The following is a 25,796-nucleotide window of genomic DNA, read 5'->3' as shown; positions in this document are numbered from 1 at the left end:
ATTCAAGTCAGCTTCCTATGACCTATATGCCCATGTAGATGGCTTAGGATGGTTTATCCTACTGACTGATTTACTTTAACCCCTTCACGACCTTATGACGCCATAAGACCCTCTCATCAATGCCCCTGTCACATGATTGCGTGGCGCCGATGAGTTGGCATGATAATCAGGGGTCTGCCGGAGACCCCTGTGGTTGTTATTACTGGTCTGCTGTGAGCGCCGCCCTCAAGACTATTGAAGCATGCAAAAAGTAGAAAAAAAAAAGTTTTTAAAAAATATAAGGGTATGTGCACACGCTGCGGATTGGGGTGCGGATTTTGTAAAATCCGCAGGTAAAACTGCAGGTCAAAAGACCTGCGGTTTTTCATCTCCACAATGGAGGAGATGGCAAACTGCAGCGGAATCCGTAGGAAGAATTGACATGTCAATTCTTTCTGCGGTTTAGAAACCGCAGGAAAACCACGCGGAAAAATCCGCACCGTCTGCACTGCGGTTTTTAATATCCATAAGATATGGTACTGTACACCGCAGCAAAAACTGCTGCGTATCCGCAGCTGCCAAATCCGCTGCGGAACCGCAGCAGAATCCGCAGCGTGTGCACCACGCATTCAGAAACACCCAATCAAAATATAAAAACAGTTAATCGGTAAATAACGTAACGAGAAAAAAAATCTAAATGCCAGAATTCCTTATTTTTGGTCGCCGCAACATTACAATAAAATGCAATAACAGGCAAACAAAACATTGCATATATCCCAAAATGGTATCCATACAAATATTAGCACGGCACACAAAAAAATAATCCCTCACCCTTCCCCAAATCACGAAAAATGGAGACGCCAGGAGTCACAGAAAATTGCGCTTTTGTTTTTTTTTTTTAATAAACATTGGAATTTTTTTCACCTATAGATGTTTGGTATCTATGACTTGGAGAATCATAATGGCAGGTCAGTTTTAGCATTTAGTGAGCATGGTAAAAAAAAACAATTGTGGGATTGCACTTTTTTTGCAATTTCACTTCATTTGAAATTCTTTTCTAGTCTTCCATTCAGGGCCGGACTGGGACTAAAATTCAGCCCTGGCATTTGAAGTTACACAGGCCCACTAGTCACATGGTGACTATATAATATCTTTGTACAGTTGTAGGTTACAAGCAGTGAGAGGAGATTAACACGACTATATACCATGTAGTCACAGCTGTGTCCAGTATTTCAGCTCAGTCCTATTTATTGCTTTTAGGTACAGTACTCCTCCCAAAGCTCTGTCCCCTTTTGTATGCACGGTGACAGAATTCCTGGCAGAACTGCTATCCATTGGGCCACCAGACCCCCTGGTCATAGCTGCCCCTATCATACCTCCCAACTTTTGAGGAAGGGTAAGAGGGACAAAGACTGCGGCGCGCGCAGCACGCCGCTGCAAATTTTAAGCTACGCCCGGCCACACCCATTCCACAACTAGTCACACCCATGTCCACGCCTAATCGCACCCATTTAGCACTGCTGATCACACTGACTTGTACTGAGGGCACAGTGACTGGCATTATGGGCACACTGACTGGCACTAAGGAAGAGAGAAAACAGAGAGAGAGAGAGAAAAAAGAAAAAAAAGAAAGAAAGAGGGGAAAAAAGAAAGAAAGAACAGAGAGAGACAGTGAAAGAACAGAGAGAGAGAGAAAGAAAGAGGGGAAAGAAAGAACAGAGAGAGACAGAGAAAGAATAGAGAGAAAGAAAGAGGGGAAAGAAAGAACAGAGAGAGACAGAGAAAGAATAGAGAGAGAAAGAAGTAAAGAAAAGAAATAAAGAACAGAAAGAAAGAAAGAAAGGAAAGAAAAAGAAAGAAAGAGGGGAAAGAAAGAACAGAGAGAGAGAAAAAGAAAATGAGGGAAAGACAGAACAGAGAATGAGAAAGAACAGAGAAAGAAAGAAAAAGAGAGAAAGAAATAAAGAAAGATTCTATAAAGATACTATAGCAGCCCGGCTCCCATTGTAGTGCCCACCTGAGCCTCCCGATGCAGGACCTATCATGATCCGCTCACAAGGCCGACATCCCCGATTCCAAGGCGATCCTGCTGTCTGCGCTGTCGGAGGAGGACATGGTGATGGATCTGAAGCATTCCTGGTTCTGTTACATTCTCCTTAAGAAATTATCTCATTTCCGGTCAGCTTCAAGCACATCACTTCAGGTGGAACATCACGTGTGTGTTTTAAAATGCTCCTCGGGGCTCCGCCGTGTACTCCTGTGTCCGTGGGAAAAGCCCGCTTTGTATGCTTTGTACACACTTGGCTCCGCTCCGTACATCCCGTACACATAAGGCTCCGCTCCGTATACCCCAAACACACGCAGCTCCGCTCGGTACACCAAGTACACACGCGGCTCCGCTCCGTACACCTTGTACACGCGGCTCTGTTCCGTACACCTCATACACACACGGCTCCTCTCCATACACTTCGTACACACGCGGCTCCGCTCCGTACACTTCGTACACACGCGGCTCCGCTCCGTACACCTCGTACACACACGGCTCCGCTCCGTACACCTCGTACACGCGGCTCCGCTCTGTACACCTCGTACACGCGGCTCTGTTCCGTACACCTCGTGCACGCGGCTCCACTCCATACACCTCGCGCACGCGGCTCCGCTCCATACACCTCGCGCACGCGGCTCCGCTCCATACACATCGTGCACGCGGCTCCGCTCCGTACACCTCGTGCACACGGCTCCGCTCCGTACACCTCGTACACGCGGCTCTGTTCCGTACACCTCGTACACGCGGCTCCGCTCCGTACACCTCGTGCACACACGGCTCCGCTCCGTACACCTCGTGCACGCGGCTCCTCTCCGTACACCTCGTGCACGCGGCTCCTCTCCGTACACCTCATACACACACGGCTCCGCTCCGTACACCTCGTACACACACGGCTCCGCTCCATACACCTCGTACACACACGGCTCCGCTCCGTACACCTCGTGCACGCGGCTCCTCTCCGTACACCTCGTGCACGCGGCTCCTCTCCGTACACCTCGTACACACACGGCTCCGCTCCGTACACCTCGTGCACGCGGCTCCTCTCCGTACACCTCGTACACACACGGCTCCGCTCCGTACACCTCGTACACACACGGCTCCGCTCCATACACCTCGTACACACACGGCTCCGCTCCGTACACCTCGCACACACACGGCTCCGCTCCATACACCTCGTACACACGGCTCCGCTCCGTACACCTCATACACACACGACTCCGCTCAGTACACCCCACACACATACAGCCCTGCTATATCTACCCTGTAAACCCCTCCTGACCCCACACATACTTATCTCATCCAGCACCATGACAACAGCACAGCAGAGTCCTGCAGACACCAAGAGGCAAGGCTGTGCGCACAGGACCTGTGATGAGGTCACAGGAGGGGCGGAGTCAGGGGTCACATGATCAGGGGTCTGGACAAAGGCTCCTGATCATGTGACCCCCTGACTCCTCTCCTCCTGTGACCTCATCACAGGTCCTGCGAACAGAGAAGGCAAGCGACACTGTGAATGGCTGCGGGGGGGAGGGGGTCTCATGCTGCGGCGAGGATGGGGTGCGTGGGGGAGGCGTGGTGGCTTATCTCCCTGCAGTGCGGGAGGAACTTGGAAACTATCGGGCCGGCGGCAGGAGCCACAGTGGCCGCAGCAGCTGACAAGCGGCCATTTGATCGGGCGCTGCCGCCCGCGGCCCACATGACAGCGGCCCAGCGGGAAAATGCCCGGTTGGTTATATTGCCAATCCGGGCCTGCTTCCATTACACGATATGGTAAAATGGTAAAATAAATGGTGTTGTTCAAAAGTACAACTCATCTTACAAAAAAAAAGCCCTGACATGGCCATATTGACAGAAAAAGAACGAAAACACAGAAACAGAAAATCCCAACGTGGTGAAGGGGTTGAGTGACTGCACGTGCGCTAGATCAGTATACAGCTAACACTGGCAAAGCAAAGAAAAATAATTCTATTCAACAAAATTCAATTTTGCAAGTTCTCTATTTGTTGTTTTATTGTGTTTGTTTTTTGTCTTTTTTTTAAATGACAGAAATTAAGAGAAAAGCAGAAATCTATACGGGAAAGCCATGGGCCTAACATGAAACAAGTGAAAATGTGGAAAGATTTTGAACAGCTGATGGAATGTAAGAAAATGTGTTTTCTGAAATCGCAAAATCAGTCTTCAGCTGAGCGCATTATTCAAGAAGGAGGAGAAGACCGGCTCATCTTATAAACACTTGTGACGGACTTGCAATGTATTTGTGTGCACAAAAAATAACTTTGTAGAATATAGTTTAGCCTGAGTTAGATCTGGTGTATCCTTTTTGCTGATTCTCTCCTCTCTACTACAGTCCCCACTAGTTCATGCAGCTGATTGAGCATTTCTTACACATAGATGATCTAAAAATGTGTAAATGATCTGACCTGCTCTTCATGGGGCCCAGTAAACAGTTGATTAATCTTAAAGTGGTTTTCCAAGTAGTGAACACAGATTTGTCAGAAGCATGACAGCTACTAATGACTATGAGCCCAAAGGCAGTGGGAGAACGTCAGTTCTTCTCATACAATAATGCTTGTCAAACAATAGCTTGTATAGCAAAAGAACTTGCATGCCAATACAGGAGAGAAACCATTATGTATTTGTCTGAAAAATGTTTGTCCTATTGTTTTTATTCCTGCTTATGTGTATTTTCAGATAGATTTGTGTGTTAGCTGATCAGCATTAAAATATTTTTTTCTAATTGCACAACATTAATTATGACAATTCTATTTATTTCTAAGAGAAACTCCAATTAAAGTGCGTTTTCTGTATTAGCTATTAATGGAACATTTGTGTACCGTAAGGCAGCAGCATTTCCGCCAGTGAAATTAGTGAGACAGTTACCCAGGCAAGTTAAATCAAACCTCCTTTATTGTCCAAATACTGCACACATGAAATCGCTCACCTCCGGATCACAGACTGGAATATGTAAAGTCCGGTGCCACTTTTTAGAGATCACAGAAATGTTCACAGACCACGTAACACTGTAGGGTTGAGAAATGGAAACCTACAAAATTTTAAAAGCTTTTTACCAGTTTTAGAGATCACAGAAATGATCAGAGACCACATAACACTGTAAGGCTGTGAAATGGAAGCTGTGACAAAGTAACTGGTAAAGTGCTGAAGGGGAAATATGTTTCACTGCGCTTAATGGCATCAGTGATATAAAGCCCACAGATTAGCCTCCAGCACACTAAGTGCTGTGAGGGGTTAACAGCTAATTTGTATAATGGGCTGGGTTTTATGTGGACATCCAAAGAGCAGGTGATAGGTTGTTCACCTTATCTCCAACCCAGGGTGTGGTCTGGGGCTTAAGTATCTGGCCTCCAGAGGCAGTAGTTGTTCAGTGTCTGGAGAGGAACACTCCAGAGAAGCGTTTGTGGTTTGCTAACCCTGAGCGGGCTGATTGTCCCTAATACAAGGACTTTGCTTAGTGCTACCATTTTGTTTTGTTTTGCCCAGAGGGCCATGTTTACTTTGTGCTTCACTTTGGTTTATGCCGCATCTAATAAACCAAGGACATTTCTAAAGCAACAGTGTTCCCATGTCTATCTCCATGTACAGCCGAGTGAGATTATTTACCACAAAGCCTACATTTTTAAAATCTTTTTCTCAACAGTGTGTACTGCACACTACTGAATAGTGTATGGCTGAGAAATGTAGCCCAGGAAAATGGTTCAACGATTTCTGGATGTGTTATATAACACAAAAAAGGACCTCAACGGATCAAAATATATTCAATTTTTTAAAGCCCCCTCAGAAAAAGTTGCAGCTATATATTTGCTAACGGACTGCACAGGTCTAATCCCTGTCTACAGACTGGATTCTGTCACTCTCCCTGCTCCTGTGACTCTCTCTCCCTATGCTAAATGCAGATTGTATGTGATACAAACAACAAAGCAAAAGAATATCCCTTAGAAAGGCTGTTAGTATGATAGCTCAGCTTCAGTACCAGTATCAACACTACAGGCCTCTGATTCATTACACTGTGCACACAGGCCTAGACAAACACCCTCTCACTCCAATATGAAGTGTCACAGAGCTGTGCAATTGCGTCAGTGTTCTAAGCCGGACGGCGCCTGTCCTTTTATAACATCTGATGATGGCAAACAGCCAGCCACTTACAGTAATGCTACAACCAAGATGGCTACAGCATTACGGTGACTCACAGGCAATCCCCACATGCTTATTGGCTGTGTAACAGGCACCAAAGATGCGAGGCAGGGATTCAAGTTTTACATCGAGCACTGCCCAATACTCACCGAGTAAGGCTGTGTTCACACGTAGTGGGGTTTTTTTTCGTTTTCATGGCGATTTTAAACGCGCCGTTTTGCCGCAAAAAAAGCATCCCATGCAATCCTATGGCATTCCGCACATGCTGTGCTAATGCTGGCGATTTTTCCGCGGCGGAAATGCATCGCGGAAAAATATGCAGCATGCTCATTCTTTGTGCGGAATCGCCGGAAAATCGGCACACATGGAATGCATTCTTCTGCTTACTTTCCGCATGTGGCTGTGCTCACAATGCGAAAAGTAAGCAGAACATTTGCGGATGGTACCCACAGTGTGGAGGAGAGGAGACTCTTCCAGGCTCTGGGTACCATATCCCTGTAAAAAATACAATTAAAATAAAAAAATCGTCATATTCTCACCTTCCGATATCCCTCGCAGCGTCACCAGGCCTCAGCAATGCTCCCAGCAGTGTCGTTCCCAGTGATGCATTGCGACAATGACCTTTGATGACGTCGAGGTCTCACGATTCCGTAGTGGTCTCGTGAGACCGCGACGTCATCAAAGGTCATTGTCGCAATGCATCACTGGGAACGGGACCTGCCGGGAGCATCGCGATGATCGGCAACGTTGCGCGGGACGTCGGAAGGTGAGAAAAACACCATTTTTTATTTTTATTATTTTTAACATTACATCTTTTTACTATTGATGCCGCATAGGCAGCCTCAATAGTAAGAAGTTGGTCACACTCGTCAAACACTATGTTTGACGAGTGTGACCAACCTGTCAATCAGTTTTCCAAGCGATGCTACAGATCGCTTGGAAAACGCTAGCATTCTGCAAGCTAATTACGCTTGCAAATCGCTAGTTTTTCCATGGGAAATAGGCGGGAATTAAAATGCGGTTTTCTCGCATATTTCCCGCAAAATGGAATTACAGAATTCCCGCGGAAATTGCTGCGGCAATTCCAGAACGTATGCACATAGCCTAACTAGTACAGGTGTTTCTCACAAAATTAGAATATCATCAAAAAGTTAATTTATTTCAAAAAGTGAAATTCATATATTATATAGAGCAGACCTGGGCAAAGTGCAGCCCATGGATCACATCTGGCCCTCTGGCTGTCTAAGTCTAGTCCGCAGACCGAGACAGCCATGAGGCTGGAAACCAGGAGTCCGCGGGCCGCACCATGCCTGCCCGCTCGCTATCTCCAACTGAGCTGACTGCGTTGGTAGAGGAGGGGCCTCTGGCCTCTTCCTCCACCATTCAGCGTATGAAGTGGCTGACGCAATAACGTAATTTCATCAGGTCAGCTATGTACTGCAAAGAGTCAGCGCATCGGAGACACCTATACAGGAGTAGAAGCAGAATGTTGGAGAACGGGACCGAGGTATGTGGTGTTTTTTTTTTCATTTGTATGGGATGTATGGGTGGGCATAGGGAGGCTATGGGGTGTCGCGCAGCACATGGGGAGGCTATTGGGGTGTAGAGCAGCGCATTGGGAGGCTATGAGGGTGACATACTGCACATGGGGAGGCTATGGGTGTGATATGTTGCACATGGGGAGGCTGTGGGGATGACATGCAGTTTATGGGGAGGCTGTGTGGGGCCTCATGCTGTATATAGGGAGACTGGGGGACCTCATGCAATGTATATAGGGAGGCTGCATGGGGCTCATGCAGTATATATAGGGAGGCTGTGTGGGGCTCATGCTCTTTATGAGGAGGCAGTGTGGGGCTCATGCAGTGTATATGGGGAGTGTGTGGGGCTCATGCAGTGTATATGGGAGGCTGTATGGTGCTCATGCAGTGTATATAGGGAGGCTTTATGGGGCTCATGCTGTATATGGGAGAGGCTCTGTGGAGCTCTTGCTGTATATGGGGAGGCTGTGTGGGGATCATGCTTTATATGGGGGAGGCTGTGTGGGGCTCATGCAGTATAAAGGGAGGCTGTGTGGGGATCATGCAGTATATATAGGGAGGCTGTGTGGGGCTCATGCTCTTTATGGGGAGGCTGTCTGGGGCTCATGCAGTGTATATGGGAAGCTGTGTGGTGCTCATGCAGTGTATATAGGGAGGCTTTGTGGGGCTCATGCTGTATATTGGAGAGGCTGTGGAGCTCATGCTGTATATGGGGACGCTGTGTGGGGCTCATGCTTTATATGGGGGAGGCTGTGTGGGGCTTATGCTGTATATGGGGGAAGCTGTGTGGGGCTCATGCAGTGTATATAGGGAGGTTGTGTGGGGCTCATGCTGTATATAGGAGAGGCTGTGTGGAGCTCATGCTGTATATGGGGAGGCTGTGTGGGGCTCATGCAGTATAAAGGGAGACTGTGAGGGGCTCCTGCAGTGTGTATATATATATATATATATATATATATATATATATATAGGGAGGCTGTGGGGGGCTCCTGCTTTATATGGGGGAAGCTGTGTGGGGCTCATGCTGCATATGGGGACGCTGTGTGGGGCTCATGGAGTGTGTATATAGGGAGGCTGTGTGGGGCTCATGCAGTGTATATAGGGAGGCTGTGTGGTGCTCATGCTGTATATGGGGGAAGCTGTGTGGGGCTCATGCAGTATATATAGGGAGGCTGTGTGGGGCTCATGCTTTATATGGGGGAGGCTGTGTGGGGCTCATACTGTATATGGGGGAAGCTGTGTGGGGCTCATGCAGTATATATAGGGAGGCTGTGTGGGGCTCATGCAGTGTATATAGGGAGGTTGTGTGGGGCTCATGCTGTATATAGGAGAGGCTGTGTGGAGCTCATGCTGTATATGGGGAGGCTGTGTGGGGCTCATGCAGTATAAAGGGAGACTGTGAGGGGCTCCTGCAGTATATATATAGGGAGGCTGTGGGGGGCTCCTGCTTTATATGGGGGAAGCTGTGTGGGGCTCATGCAGTATATATAGGGAGGCTGTGTGGGGCTCATGCTCTTTATGGAAAGGTTGTGTGGGGCTCATGCAATGTACACTCACTGGCCACTTTATTAGGTACACCTGTCCAACTGTGTGTTAAGACTTAATTTCTAATCAGCCAATCACATGGCGGCAACTCAGTGCATTTAGGCATGTAGACATGGTCAAGACAATCTCCTGCAGTTCAAACCGAGCATCAGTATGGGGAAGAAAGGTGATTTGAGTGCCTTTGAACGTGGCATGATTGTTGGTGCCAGAAGGGCTGGTCTGAGTATTTCAGAAACTGCTGATCTACTGGGATTTTCACGCACAACCATCTCTAGGGTTTACAGAGAATGGTCCGAAAAAGAAAAAAAATCCAGTGAGCGGCAGTTCTGTGGCCGGAAATGCCATGTTGATGCCAGAGGTCAGAGGAGAATGGGCAGACTGGTTCGAGCTGATAGAAAGGCAACAGTGACTCAAATTGCCACCCGTTACAACCAAGGTAGGCAGAAGAGCATCTCTGAACGCACAGTGCGTCGAACTTTGAGGCAGATGGGCTACAGCAGCAGAAGACCACACTGGGTACCACTCATCTCAGCTAAGAACAGGAAACTGAGGCTACAATTTGCACAAGCTCATCGAAATTGGACAGTAGAAGATTGGAAAAACGTCGCCTGGTCTGATGAGTCTCGATTTCTGCTGCGACATTCGGATGGTAGGGTCAGAATTTGGCGTAAACAACATGAAAGCATGGATCCATCCTGCCTTGTATCAACGGTTCAGGCTGGTGGTGGTGGTGTCATGGTGTGGGGAATTTTTTCTGGGCACTCTTTGGGCCCCTTGGTACCAATTGAGCATCATTGCAACGCCACAGCCTACCTGAGTATTGTTGCTGACCATGTCCATCCCTTTATGACCACAATGTACCCAACATCTGATGGCTACTTTCAGCAGGATAATGCGCCATGTCATAAAGCTCGAATCATCTCAGATTGGTTTCTTGAACATGACAATGAGTTTACTGTACTCAAATGGCCTCCTCAGTCACCAGATCTCAATCCAATAGAGCATCTTTGGGATGAGGTGGAACGGGAGATTCGCATCAGGGATGTGCAGCCGACAAATCTGCGCCAACTGTGTGATGCCATCATGTCAATATGGTCCAAAATCTCTGAGGAATGCTTCCAGCACCTTGTTGAATCTCTGCCACGAAGAATTGAGGCAGTTCTGAAGGCAAAAGGGGGTCCAACCCGTTACTAGCATGGTGTACCTAATAAAGTGGCCAGTGAGTGTATATGGGAGGCTGTATGGTGCTCATGCAGTGTATATAGGGAGGCTTTGTGGGGCTCATGCTGTATATGGGAGAGGCTGTGTGGAGCTCATGCTGTATATGGGGAGGCTGTGTGGGGCTCATGCTGTATATGGGGAGGCTGTGTGGGGCTCATGCTTTAAATGGGGGAGGCTGTGTGGGGCTCATGCTGTATATGGGGAGGCTGTATGGGGCTCATGCAGTATATATAGGGAGGCTGTGTGGGGCTCATGCTCTTTATGGGGAGGTTGTGTGGGGCTCATGTAGTGTATATGGGGAGGCTGTATGGTGTTTATGCAGTGTATATAGGGAGGCTTTGTGGAGCTCATGCTGTATATGGGGAGGCTGTGTGGGGCTCATGCTTTATATGGGGGAGGCTGTGTCGGGCTCATCCAGTATATATATATATATATATATATATATATATATAGGGAGGCTGTGGGGCTCATGCTTTATATGGGGGAGGCTGTGAGGGGCTCATGCTGTATATGGGGGAAGCTGTGTGGGGCTCATGCAGTATATATAGGGAGGCTGTGTGGGGCTCATGCAGTATATATAGGGAGGCTGTGTGGGGCTCATGCAGTGTATAAGGGGAGGCTGTGTGGTGCTCATGCGGTGTATATGGGAGGCTGTATGGTGCTCATGGAGTGTATATAGGGAGGCTGTGTGGGGAACATGCTGTATATGGGGGAGGCTGTGTGGGGCTCGTGCTTTATATGGGGAAGGCTGTGTGGGGCACCTGCTTTATATGGGGGAGGCTGTGTGGGGCCTATGCTGTATATGGGGAGACTGTGTGGGGCTCATGCAGTATATATAGGGAGACTGTGGGGGGCTGGGGCTCATGCACTATATATAGGGAGGCTGTGTGGGGCTCATGCACTATATATAAGGAGGCTATGTGGGGCTCCTGCAGTATATATTTGAGGGGCTGTACTCGGGTTCAAATCATATATAGCGGGATATCAGCATACTCTGCTCAATATTAAGTGATACAATTAATATTATTATCAATAATATAATAATTATAATATATCGATATTAATATGAAGTAGAATTAATTTCAGCCTATTGGTTCGGCCCTCCACAACAGTCACGGTCTCTCATGTGGCCCCTCGGGAAAATTAATTGCTCTCCCCTGAGTCATTGCAAACAGTGATCTATTTCAAGTGTTTATTTATGTTAATGTTGATGATTATAGCTTACAGCCAATGAAAACCCAAAAGTCATTATCTCAGTAAATTAGAGTAAGTAAAAAACACCTGCAAAGGCTTCCTAAGCGTTTAAAAAGGTCCCTTAGGCCTGTTTCACACTTGCTTTTTTTTGCAGCGCGTTTTTCCCGCAAAAAAACGCATTGAAAAACGCATACAAAAGCATACAACTGCTGCGTTTTTTTCAAGCATTTTTATGAGCATGCATGAAAAAAACGCAGCGTTTTTAAGCGTTTGTATGCGTTTTTAGTGCGTTTTTACCGCGTTTGCGTTTTTTTCCAACATTAGGTGGCCACTCACACTAACCCAAACCATGACTTTACTAACCCTAACCCTAACCCTTAACCAAACCATACTTAACCCTGACCCTAACCCTTAACCAAACCATACTTAACCCTGACCCTAACCCTGACCTTAACCCTGACCCTAACCCTTAACCAAACCATACTTAACCCTGACCCTAACCCTAACCCTTAACCAAACCATACTTAACCCTAACCCTGACCCTAACCCTGAACCTAACCCTTAACCAAACCATACTTAACCCTAACCCTGACCCTAACCCTTAACCAAACCATACTTAACCCTAACCCTGACCCTAACCCTTAACCAAACCATACTTAACCTTAACCCTGACCCTAACCCTTAACCAAACCATACTTAACCCTGACCCTAACCCTGACCCTAACCCTTAACCAAACCATACTTAACCCTGACCCTAACCCTGACCCTAACCCTTAACCAAACCATACTTAACCCTAACCCTAACCCTAAACCCTCTTAACTAACCCTAACTTTACCCAAACCCCTAAATTCCATTGTCTAAACTAATGGTAAAAAAAAAAACGCATGTGCAAAAAAACGCATACATAAGCATGCCAATGCGCACATATGCTCACCATAGACTTATAATGGGTGTCTTGCTGTAAAAAAACGCATTGCGCGCGCATGCGTTTTTTTGAGGCAAATCGGAAGCACAAAAAATGCAACAAGTTGCATTTTGTGCGCCCGAGCGCATACCGCAAAAAAACGCATGCGCGGTAAAATGCGTACAAACGCATGTGTATGCGCACATAAGCGCATCCCATGCAAAGTATAGGAAAAAAAACGCATGCGCTATTTAGCGCTAAATTACCGCGAAAAAAAACGCAAATGTGAAACCAGCCTTAGTCTGTTTCAGTAGGCTCCACAATCATGAGGAAGACTGCTGACTTGACAGATGTCCAGAATCAATACTTCAGGAGCTACCACACACAGACATGTCCAGGACATGGGCTACAAGTGTCGCATTCCTTGTGTCAAGCCACACATGAGCAATAGACAACGCCAGAAGTGTCTTACCTGGGCCAAGGAGAAGAAGAACTGGATTGTTGCTCAGTAGTCCAAGGCATTGTTTTCAGATGAAAGTAAATTTTGCATTTTATTTGGAAATCAAGGTCCCAGAGTCTAGAGAAAGAGTGGAGATGCACACAATCCAAGCTGCTTGAGGTCTAGTGTGAAGTTTCCACAATCAGTGATGGTTTGGGGAGCCATGTCATCTGCTGATGTAGGTCCACTGTGCTTTATCAAGACCAAAGTCAGCGCAGCTGTCTACCAGGAAATTTTAGAACACTTCATGCTTCTGTCTGCCAACAAGCTTTTTGGAGATGGAAATGTCATTCTCCAGCAAGAGTTGGCACCTGTCCACACTGCCAAAAGTACCAATACCTGGTTTAAAAACAATGGTATCACTGTGCTTGATTGGCCAGCAAACTTGCCTGACCTTAACCCCATAGTGAATCTATGGGATATTGTCAAGAGGAAGATAAGAGACACCAGACCCAACAAAGCAGACGAGCTGCAGGCTGCTATTAAAGCAACCTGGGTTTCCATAACACCTCAGCAGTGCCACAGGCTGATCGCCTCCATGCCACACCGCATTGATGCAGTAATTGATGCAGAAGGAGCCCTGACCAAGTATTGAGTGCATTTATTGAACATACATTTCAGAAGGTCAACATTTCGGATTTTAAAATCATTTTTCAAGCTGGTGTTATAAAGTATTCTAATTTACTACGCTAATGACTTTAGTGTTTTAATTGGCTGTAAGCCATATTCATCAACATTAACAGAAATAAACACTTGAAATAGATCACTCTGTGTGTAATGACTATATAATATGAGTTTCACCTTTTTGTACTGAGGAACTGAAATAAATTAACTTTTTGATGATGTTCTAATTTAGTGAGAAGCACCTGTACATGCGAGCACCGTGATACTCGAGTGATCACAGAGTATCACCTAAGCACGTTCGCTCATCCTTAGTAACAATCTTGAGGCTAAATGATTCTTTAAATGCATATTACGTCCGAATATAATATATTGGATGTGGTGGGATGAACATCGGATAGAATAGGATCACTTTTAATAATGGACCAGTATTTAAATATTTTTATATATTTATGTGCGTTGTATTAAAGGTTGTAATAAAATTTGTTTATTGTATTTCTTATTATTTCATTCCTTACTATCAGGTTTTTTTTTTATTTTTTTCAAACAATTCCCTTGTTTTATTTTTTTCGAAGGATAAATGCATCTGTAAAGGTTTTATCAGGCTATCCCTTTTGAAGGAATCTTTTTATTTCTGCACCTATGATGACATAGTAAGCGCTGCAGCTAATGAGCCAGCCGCTCATTGGGTGCAGCCAGCATGTGATACAACCATGTCATGTCACAGCCGTGAACAGCGGCGCCAACATCGCTGGAATGGCACCGCTTCAGGAGGTGAGTATCCACAATTTTCATTTTATTTTGGCTCCTAAATTGATTAAGCTGGGTGGACATCCCCTTTAGGCTAAAGGGCCTGTCACACTAAGCAATATCGCTAGCAATATCGCTATAACGTCACTGGTTTTTGAACGTCCTGGACCGCTTCTCGTCGTCTGCTTCCTGCTGCGCTTCCTGCTGTGACGACGAGCGACGCGTGGACGCGGGCGGGAGGACGTCAGGATCGCCTCGTCTGACAGGTAAGTAGTGACCCCCGACTCCTGCGATGTCGCTGGTGAGATCTGCCTGTGTGGCAGCTCATTAGCGACCACTTAGCGATGTACCAGCGATCCTGACCGCGTCATATCGCTGGTCGGGATCGCTGGTACATCGCTAAGTGTGACTGTACCTTTACTGAAGAGAGCTATACCCTTAATAGGAGAACTTTTCTTTTTGCCAATAGAGTTGGCTAAGAGAATTAGCTACTATTTTGGTTGCCCCCAGCTATTTTCTGTGATGAATTAGTAATAAAATAAATTTGAATTATTTTATATGATTAAGAATTAATCTGAAATGTTTAAGAGTAAGTTTCTGATATTTCATTAACAGGAACACTTGAAAACGATTTGCTATGAACCTTCTAGGTTGTGTGATTTCGCCTGTTCTGGTAACAAATCTCCTCTGATTGAACACAGCCTAAATTTAGACCCGGTGCTGGGTATAGATTTGAGTGTCCTGTGATTGGTGTTTATTCTAGGTGATGCCAGACATATTTTAAAGCCATATTTCTCAACACATAAGATACGAGCCTTGATCAAGTTTCTTGTAAAATAAATAACATTTTTATGTTGGCATATGTATGTGACATTTTTACGTAAAGAAGACATGTATTTATACTATAGAGGAAGACACTGTAGGCCACCTGTGAGAAAACCTTCTGTGTCCAACGATGATCCAATGATTTTTGCTTTTGTGTTTCTTTGCATGTCATAGGGACAATGGCCCCAAAGAAGCTAATCACAATCCAGATTTCATCTTATACGTTTTCAAAAAGGAAAGAAGATATTTGATTAGGGTCCCGTTACACTAAATGACGCACCAGCGATCCCGACAACAATACGACCTGGTCAGGATCGCTGGTGTGTCGCTACATGATCGCTGGTGAGCTCTCAAACAGGTAGACTCACCAGCGATCAGGACCAGCGAGAACGCTGGTAACCAGGGTAAATAGCGGGTAACTAAGCGCGCAGCGCTTACTTACCCGTTGTTTACCTTGGAAACCAACTCTCAGCGCGCGCACGCTGGTATCCAGGGTACACAGTGGGTAACTAAGGGGCGCGTGCCTAGTTACCCGCTATTTACCTTATATACCAGCTCCCAGCATCTGCTTACAACGCTGGGAGCTCGCTGATCGTTGGTCTCCCGCTGCCACACGCAGCGATACATGCTGGCCAGCGCGAGACCAATGATCAAAAAATGTCCAGGACATTCCTGCCCGATCAGCGATACCCAGCGGGGGGCCGGTCGCTGATGCATGTCACACACAGCGTGATCGCTGGCGAGATCGCTAATGTGTCACAAAATCGGTGACGCATCAGCGATCTTGTTAGCGATCTCGCTTAGACCTGTTTCACATTTCAGTTATTTAACATCAGTCAAAATCCATCAGAGTGCTAAAAAACGGATCCGTTTCCGTTTTGCCACAAACTGATGCCATCGGATCCATTTTTTGGACGGATCCGCTGTAGCCGCTAAGTACATGAAATGAGAGAGAGAGTGAGAGAGAGATTGCCGCCACTTCCAGGACGTCGGAACGGGTTAAAATATATGACAGAAAAAAGCTGCCGGGCATGCACAGTTAAAAACAGCGATCCGCCGGTGGAAAAAAACGTTACATTGCCCATCTACTCTACCTGGCGGATGCTAACATACAAACGGATCCATCACAAAACGAATGCAACAGATGACCGTCAGTCAAAATCCACCGCTAATGCAAGTCTATGGGGAAAAAAAACGGATCCGCCAAAAAAAGGCGGATCCGTTTTTTTATTAAAACGGCGGATTTTGACTGACGTCAAAAAACTGAAGTGTGAAACAGGCCTTAGTGTGAAGTACCCCTTACTTATGGCCCGGTATCAGCGATGACATTGACCTGCTAGAGCAAGGCACCTCATAGTGTCAACAGATAGTCTGCAACTTAATGAGGCTTAATATAGATTTTTAATCATTCCCCTTTAAGGATTTCTTTCTTTAACTCCTTTAAGAAACGTACTGTCTACTGTGTGCCAAGTAGGTAATTAAATTAATTGCATATAAATTCAGGCCACCCAATAAACATGGAAACCTGGATGCAGCGAGACGTTCCATTGCCTACATATTAATGCTTGCCAATAGACAGTTGCTTACATTTACCGTATTTATTGTGAATACTTCCAAAAATATACATGTCACTTGTGCCAATATCATAACACATGGGCTTTTGTCTGTGTATTTTTTTTTTTTTTACGGAAGAATCTGTAAAAGGATATAATAGCCACCAGCTGCTGTACAGAACTGGAGCCAGACCAGGTTGTTGTTATGAATGCTATTATTGACGTAGGTAATTGTATCTGCACTGTTGTGAGAGCAACGGATGATGTGCAGGCAGAACTTACTCTTCGCAATCCGCGTATCACACTGATCTGTATTAAACATCCTTCTTTGTCCATTTTTTTTATTTATAAAAAGAAAAAAAAATACAAAGAAAATCATTATGCCGTTTGCGCTTGTGAAATCAAATCTACTTTAAACAGTTGGCATCTACAAAGCACATCTTGTTTCCATCAGGAAAACATTGCTTTTATTATTTGTGCCAGACAGCTCTCCTTGGCCTTTTAAAGGGATCCACTTGCTGGCGGTTTGGCAATGTCACGCAAATTTTAAACTGACACTTCTCGAAGAATTTGATTGAAACTATACATGTCTAGATAACATTCAAAGCAACGCTCCTGCCTTTGTTTCAGGATTATTTTTGGAAACAACAGGAGCGACCTTGGTCTCAGCTGCTTTTCCAATTTAGGAATTTTGTGGTTCTACAGTAATATGTATATGAGCACGTATGCATGTAGGTTTGTCTAGGACATTAATCGTTATTAGAACAGTGGATCGTAGGATGTTACTGTCTGTTGTAGGTATTTTCTAATAAAATAAAAAAAAAGCAAAAAAAAAACCCAAAACATTATCACTATATAACATATAACACCATAAAATGTTTGTTGATTGCTTGCTCCGATCCCTAGTGTTTTGGGCTGACAGTACATTTCCCTTTTCAGTATGAAACGGCAATAAGTAAAAAAAAAAAAACAAAATAGCACTGATTTATTTAACATTTGTTACTGACTGAAAAATCTGATTGTAAGCCAAGGCACACTGAGCCATGTGCAGTCTAAATGAGGACAGCTGGCAGGATTCCTGTTATTGCCACCTGTCCAGGGAAGATCTTTTTAAAGTTAAAGCTTTTTTTTTTAAGAAAAAGAACTTTCTTGTTAATTTTAACAATTTGATGCCAAATTAACGTTTCATCTACTCTCTAACAGCTGATCGCAACGCATATTTTTTGGTATTTTCTTTTCAAATAGTTTTTATTAAGAATTTTTTAGAAAAGAAGGAAGAAGGGGGAAAATAAAGGGAAAGGACATAAAATTAGAGAACCCATATTACACAATTTTAAGTAGTAATACAGAAAGGAAATCTAGTCGATCAACTTCAACACTACTAAATATCATTTTTTGGTATTTTCAAGAAGTCGTAGTATGGTGGCAGATTATGTGGCTACAATGGGCACCTGCTTGCCCTTTGTGAGATACTGCCCAGCAGATATAGATTGGGGTTGAAATTCTGCCCTGGCATTTGAAATCACACAGGGCTATGTTGTCCCCATCCCCAAGAACCAGATGGGATATATTACTAATATTACCCTGGATGGAGGAAAGCAAGATTTACTACAAGACCAATATTTCTACTGATACCCATGGCCTGCTGGGGTAAATGACGGAGTCAGCGACTTTGTGCTCCATCACAACTCTTAACAGTATGGGTGTCTTGAGAACGTAGCAGACAAGGCAGCCCATAACCAGGCAGGCCTTTCTGGCATTTCCAGAATTGCCAGATGGCCATTCCGGCCTTCTGCCCAGGACCTTCTTTTCAGAGGAGCAACGGTGTTTCAAACTGTGAGGTGAGGTATTGGCTTAAGGGTTTTTTTTCACTACTAGACAACCCCTCATCAATGGCTCCAGTATGCGCAATATTCTGAGTTCTTGGTGCATAAAACCTTAAAGGGAATCTGTCACCCCTTTTTTGAGATATCATATAATGATATCATTCAATTGTGTGTCACATAAGGATTCTCTTAGTACTTTTGCTTACCCCTGACCCCGCACCTTTCATGCATAAATATCTTTTTTATATCGGTTCAGATGTATGTAAGCTGCCGCTGTCCGGCCCGATGGGCGGGGCTTATTCACCTGCTCCCCCACTCCCTGTCTTGCTCTACACAAGAAGAAATGCGTAGAGCAAGACAGGGAGGGGGGGAGCAGGTGAATAAGCCCCGCCCAGCGGACCAGACAGCGGCAGTTTACATACATCTGAACCGATATAAAGGTATTTATGCATGAAAGGTGCGTTGTCAGGGGGAAGCAAACGTACTAAGAGAATCCTTATGTGACACACAATTGAATGATATCATTATATGATATCTCAAAAAAGGGGTGACAGATTTTCATGGTATGCACAAGAAGACTATGGTTTACCATATCTATTTTTTTGTGTAATTTACCACCAATTGAATAGATTGGCAGTATAGTAAATTTCTGAATTAACACAATAATGCGTGGCTCCTACCTGTTATTACACAGGGGACAATGGGCTGTTGCAGCCTCCTGTTAAGGATACTGTATGTTACGGTTGCTGTAGCAGAGAGGGAAGAAGGAGCAACCCGGAAGTGGACCCTCTGGGTCACGGCTCCAGAGCCCTCGAGGGCGAGCGCCCAGGTGAGGACCACCCCCTATACAGGGAGTGTTAGGGGCAGACCCCCAGGGGATGGAACCGCGACAGCCGGAACCAAAGGGACGACTGGGGCTTAAGACCGGAGTGGAGGCACAGGCAGGTCCGAAGAGAGAGCACAGAGGACCACAGAGACCGCGGATAATAGGCAGGAAGCAGGACCGGAGCGCAGCGGGTGGCAAGGGCCGGAGACTGCAAAAGAGGAAGCACAGGAAGACACAGAGGACAGCGCAGACAGAAGCGTTAGGATGGGGGGCCTGAGACACAGAGACCGCTGCCAAGAGACAGGGTCACCGAAATCGTAGACAGGCGTCTTACCAGTCCAGACGCCGGCCATAAGTAGCGATGGGCGCCGCCATGTTGGAGGCGGGGCCATGCGCGTCACACTACCCAGGGGGCTGCGCGGCAGGAGGACGGCAGTGCGCAGGTGCCCAACGCCGAGGGAGCCGGAGGCTGGATGCGCCGGAGAGCAGGAGCGCGCCAGGAGGTGCGCGCAGGGGAAGAGGTAAGGGCTGGGGCCGTGACAGTACCCCCCCTTTATGCCCCCTCCTCCTAACGCTGGTGAGAAATCGTCTCATGATGCGAGGAGCTTCAATATTCTCCTGGGGTTACCACGATCTCTCCTCGGGACCGAAACCTTTCCAATCAATCAAAAACAGAGTTTTTCCCCTCACAGTCTTCTGTTGTGAGCTCATCTGTTCATTCACCTTTTGTGTCGCGGGTCGCCCCAGACCATTAAGAAAATTGCAGATTTTTGGTGTTGCATAATTTGCATGATACCATTGTTCTGGGGTTCCCCTGGTTGCAAATCCATAATCCAGTTTTGGATTGGAAATCTGTGTCTGTGGTGAGTTGGGGTTGTCGGTGTGCTCTTAGTGACACTCCTGTTTTCTCCACCTCTCCCCAGTCGCATGAGTTTCCTGACTATTTGGCTGCTTTTTATGATGTGTTTAGTGCGTCTTTGCCTCGTCATAGGAGTTATGACTGTGTAATTGAGCTGAGTCCGGGGTGTAAATTTCCCAAGGGTCGACGTTTTAATTTATCTGTACCCGAACATGAGGCTATGCGTTCTTATATTAAGGAGTCGTTGGAGAAAGGTCATATTAGACCATCCTCTTCACCCTTGGGTGCTGGGTTTTTTTTTGTGGCCAAGAAGGATGGTTCATTAAGGCCCTGTATTGACTATCGCTCTCTTAACAAAATTACTGTTAAATATCAGTATCCGTTACACCTGATTTTTGACCTATTTTCTAGAGTTGAAGGTGCTTGCTGGTTTGCCAAGCTTGACCTCAGGGGGCGTATAATCTTATTCGCATTAAGCATGGGGATGAATGGAAGACAGCGTTTAATACTCCGGAGGGACATTTTGAGTACCTGGTGATGCCTTTTGGGCTCACTAACGCCCCTTCTGTCTTCCAGTGCTTCATGAATGATATTTTCCAGGACTTTGTGGATAAGTTTCTGATCATCTATTTGGATGATATTTTGATCTTTTCCAGGGATTGGGACTCTCATGTGGAACATGTTCGGACTGTGTTCCGGATTTTGAGGGAAAACTCCCTGTATGTTAAGGGATCGAAATGTCTTTTTGGTGTACAGAGGATTTCATTTTTGGGATTTATTTTGTCTCCGTCAACTATTGAAATGGACCCGGCCATGGTACAGGCCATTTATGATTGGGTTCAGCTCACTTCTTGGGGTTTGCTAATTTTTATCGTAAGTTTATAGCCAATTTTTCTGTTATTGCCAAACCATTGACTGATTTGACTAAGAAGGGCGCTGATTTACTGAATTGGTCTCCAGAGGCTGTTTCTTCTTTTCAGGAGCTGAAGCGGAGGTTCACTACTTCTCCGGTTTTGCGACAACCCGATGTCTCACTTCCATTTCAGGTGGAGGTGGATGCTTCAGAGACTGGTGCAGGAGCTGTTTTGTCCCAAAAGGATCTTGTAACATCTAAAATGAACCCCTGTGCCTTCTTTTCCCGAAAGTTCTCTCCTTCGGAACGCAACTATGATGTGGGGAATCGAGAACTGTTGGCCATGAAGTGGGCATTTGAGGAGTGGAGACATTGGTTGGAGGGAGCTAGACATCAAGTTGTGGTCCTCACTGACCACAAGAATTTGATCTACCTTGAGTTGGCTAAACGCTTGAATCCGAGACAGGCCAGGTGGGCCTTGTTTTTCACGCGTTTTGATTTTGTGGTCTCCTTTCTTCCGGGCACTAAGAACGTTAAGGCTGATGCCCTCTCTAGGAGTTTTTTGGCTGATTCTCCTATTGTGAACAAGTCTGCTACCATCTTAGTTGAGCGGGTGGTTCTTTCTGCCATTCTGCCATCTCGCCCGATTTGAGACTTGCTCTGGAGAAGTTTCAGGAGGATAAGCCTGAGCGTTGTCCCAGTGGTAGGTTGTATGTTCCTCACCAGTGGAGGAAGAAAGTGATGTCTGAGGTTCATTGCTCCGCGTTGGCTGGTCATCCAGGTATTTTTGGTACTAGAGATTTGGTGAGTCGGTCTTTTTGGTGGCCTGCCTTGTCTCGTGATGTCAGAAATTTTGTGCAGTCCTGTGGGACTTGCTCCCGATCTAAGCCTTGTTCTCGTTCTAGTGGGTTGTTGATGCCCTTGCCGGTGCCCAGGAGGCCATGGACCCATATTTCAATGGATTTTATTTCTGATCTGCCTGTCTCTCAGAGGATGACTGTTATCTGGGTGATTTGTGATAGATTCTCTAAGATGGTCCATCTTGTACCACTCCCTAAGTTGCCATCTTCCTCAGAGTTGGTGCCCTTGTTTTTGCAACAGGTGGTTCACTTGCACGGGATTCCTGAGAACATTGTATCGGACAGAGGAGTTCAGTTTGTCTCTAGATTCTGGAGGACCTTTTGTTCCAAGTTGGGAATTCAGTTGTCCTTCTCCTCTGCATTTCACCCTCAGATCAATGGGCAGACGGAGAGAACAAACCAGACTTTGGAGGCTTATTTGAGATGTTTTATATCTGCTGGTCAGGATGATTGGGTCTCATTTTTACCCTTGGCCGAATTTGCTTTAAATAATAGAGCTAGTTCTGCCACTTTGATGTCACCCTTTTTCTGTAACTTTGGGTTTCATCCTTGATTTTCTTCAGGGCAGGTGGAGTCTTCTGCCTGTCCAGGGGTTGACACTGAGGTGGAAAGAATGCAGCAGATTTGGGACCAAGTGGTGGATAAGTTGTCTCTTTCCCAGGAAAAGGCCCAGCGGTTTTCTAACCGGCATAGGACCATTGGTCCCCGGTTTAAGGTGGGTGATATGGTCTGGTTGTCATCAAAGAATATCTCTATGAAGGTGGCTTCTCCAAAGTTTAAACCTAGATTTATTGGACCTGACAAGATTTTGGAGATTATTAATCCGGTCTCTTTTCGGTTGGCTCTTCCTGTCACATTTAAGATTCATAATGTGTTTCATAAGTCCTTGTTGAAGAGGTTTGTTGAACCAGTGGTTCCTATGGTGGCACCTCCTGACCCTGTGTTGGTTGAAGTTAACATGGAATATGAGGTAGAGAAGATACTGGATTCCCGTCTGGCTAGACGGAGACTCCAGTATTTGGTTAAGTGGAAGGGTTATGGTCAGGAGGATAATTCCTGGGTCTCTGCCTCTGATATTCATGCCGAAAGATTGGTGCGTGCTTTTCATCGGGCTCATCCTGATCAGCCTGGTAGCTTGGATGAGGGTTCGGTGACCCCTCCTCAAGGGGGAGGTACTGTTGTGAGCTCATCTGTTCATTCACCTTTTGTGTCCGAGGATCTCCCTCTTCTGGTGAAGGAAGGTAGTGAGGCTGATTTGGATGAAAGAAACCAAACACCTGATCAAGTGGATTGTTACTGGGTAACAGGAACTTCAGACTGGATATAAGGCAGCCGACGCCCTTCTGAGTGGCTGGTGATTTCTCTGCTGGATTCTTGGAGACCAGTCTGATTCCTGCTTCCCAAAGATAAGTTTTTGCTCTGCTATTGAACTTATTAGTTTTGGTTTTGTTTACCTTGTTTTGGAGTTCAGCCATCCCCGGCTTGGGGTGTGCTGGATTCTTATTCCTTGATCAGTGTTCTCTTTTGCTCTGCTTTCAGAATATTCTGAGTGCTGATATAGGGTTTGAAGTCTAGTGACTTCAGGGTCCTTTTTGCTTATCAGTTGTGTTGGTAATATTTTTTAGCAGGGTTTTCTCGGATTGCAGACAGCAGCTTTTCTGTCCTGTCCTTTTTAGTTTGCTTAGGTCCCATCGTTTGCTCATCCTATCTTTCTATCTGTGTTAGTGTTTTCATCTTGCTTCACTGTCATTATATGTTGGGGGCTGCCTATTGCTTTGGGGTCTGCTCTGGGGCAGTCAGTTTTTCCCTTTTCTCTCTTTAGGCTTATTTAGATCTCCGGCTGTGACGAGGTGTCTAGGATCACCGTAGGAACACTCCACGGCTACTGCTAGTTGTGTGATAGGATTAGGGGTCTGCAATCCGCTAGTTTCCAACCTCTCTGATTTTCTGGGCTGAGCTTCTCCTCGGTGACTCAATCATAACAGTCTTCATTGCCAATATATCCCGTACCTCAAAGATGTTATCCGAAGTACACGGTTGGGAGAATTGAGGAGGCGCTGAGTGGAAGTGGTTAAATACTGCCGGTTTGAGGAGAGATACATGAAAAGCATTGGGAATCTTTAGTGAGGCTTGCAATCTCAATTTGTAGGTCCAGTCGTTGACGAGACTCAAGACCTCAAAGGGACCAATGTAACGTAGACCTAATTTATAGGAGGGGATTTTCAACCTGATATACCTAGAAGATAGCCAAACTCTATCCCCAGGGCGATACAGAGGAGCGTCAAGCCGTTTTTTTGTCGGCATACCTCTTCATCCTGAGGCTGGTACTCTCAAGGCCTTTTTTGGTCTCCCTCCAAATCTGAGAGAAGTCTACAGACAAGGAGTCCGCTGCCGATACACCCGAGGTAGGGGACACAGGAAGGGGAATGCCGGGGTGTTGACCAAAAACCACAAAAAAGGGAGATTTAGAGGAAGCTTCACTTGGATGGTTGTTATAGGTGAATTCTGCCCAAGGAAGAAGAGAGACCCAGTCATCTTGGTGAGCATTGGAAAAATGCCGAAGGTAGGATGTCAGTGCCTGATTGACCCGCTCGACCTGACCATTAGACTGGGGGTGGTAGGCTGAGGAAAAATCCAGAGTTATCTTCAGCAATCCGCAGAGAGCTCGCCAAAAACGGGAGGTAAACTGGACTCCTCGATCCGAGACGATATGCAGAGGGAAACCATGGAGGCGAAAAACATGGAGCAGGAAGATCTTTGCCAACTCGGGAGCGGTAGGCAGAACAGGTAGTGCGATGAAGTGGGCCATCTTGGAAAATCGGTCCACGACCACCAATATAACCATACATCTCGAAGAGGGAGGCAAATCAGTGACGAAATCCATAGCGATATGAGTCCATGGACTGGCAGGCACAGGTAACGGATGTAGGAGTCCTGAAGGAAGGTGTCGAGGGACTTTGTTCCGGGCACAAGAAGGGGAGGAGGCGATGAAATCCTGGACGTCTCTGCGAAGCGAAGGCCAGCAATAATGGCGGGAGATGAGCGTGAGAGTCTTTTTAACCCCCGAATGTCCAGAAACTTTTGACGATTGACTCCAACGTAGAACCTTCAGTCTATCTCCAATTCGAACAAAGGTTTTACCTGATGGCGGGGAGACCAGGCTTAGTGGTGCTACGGTAAGGATTTTGGTGGGGTCGATGAGATGTGCTGGACCCTCCTCCTTATCTACCGACAGGAATGACCGTGATAGGGCATCCGCCTTGATGTTCTTATCCCCGGGTCGGAAGTGGAGTTTGAAGTCAAAGCGTTCGAAAAACAATGACCATCTGGCCTGCCGTGGGTTGAGCCTTTGGGCGGACTGAAGGTAGGCCAAATTTTTGTGATCCGTAAATATGATGAACAGATGAAGGGCCCCCTCGAGGAGATGGCGCCACTATTCAAGAGCCATTTTTATGGCCAAGAGTTCTCTATCTCCTGCAGCATAGTTACGTTCAGGAGCGGAGAAGGCCTTAGAAAAGAACCCGCAGGTGAGAGCACGGCCAGAGGATGATTTCTGCAGAAGAACTGCTCCTGCTTCCACCGAGGATGCGTCCACCTCGAGAATGAACGGCCTGCAGGTATCCGGGCGATGGAGTACTGGAGACTTCGCAAACTCTTGTTTCAGAGCTTCAAAGGCGGCGTTTGCATCGGAGGACCAATGATTGGGATCAGCTCCCTTGCGGACGAGAGCCAAGATAGGTTTAGTC

The 25,796-nt window shown here is 46.1% G+C and overlaps 1 protein-coding gene across 3 annotated transcripts in view; it reads left to right on the top strand.

The window, feature by feature from the left end:
* The window catches only part of IFT81 (intraflagellar transport 81), a 282,490-nt gene extending 277,717 nt beyond the window's left edge, over positions 1–4,773 (top strand). For 2 of the 3 annotated variants that reach the window (XM_073585958.1, XM_073585959.1), the window contains exon 19: positions 4,073–4,773. In XM_073585958.1, coding sequence (XP_073442059.1) covers positions 4,073–4,255 — 183 coding nt within the window. In that variant the 3' untranslated portion in view covers positions 4,256–4,773. The remainder of the gene's footprint in view (positions 1–4,072) is intronic. The other variant, XM_073585960.1, reaches the window with a different exon arrangement.
* The last annotated feature ends 21,023 nt before the right edge of the window (positions 4,774–25,796 follow it).

Source organism: Dendrobates tinctorius, unplaced genomic scaffold, assembly GCF_039654945.1.
Source record: "Dendrobates tinctorius isolate UK_male_01 unplaced genomic scaffold, ASM3965494v1 ptg000090l, whole genome shotgun sequence".
In the NCBI taxonomy this organism is placed as follows: Eukaryota; Metazoa; Chordata; class Amphibia; order Anura; family Dendrobatidae; genus Dendrobates; species Dendrobates tinctorius.
Note: the sequence above shows the minus strand (reverse complement) of the source record. Positions and strands in the feature narration are given on the sequence as shown.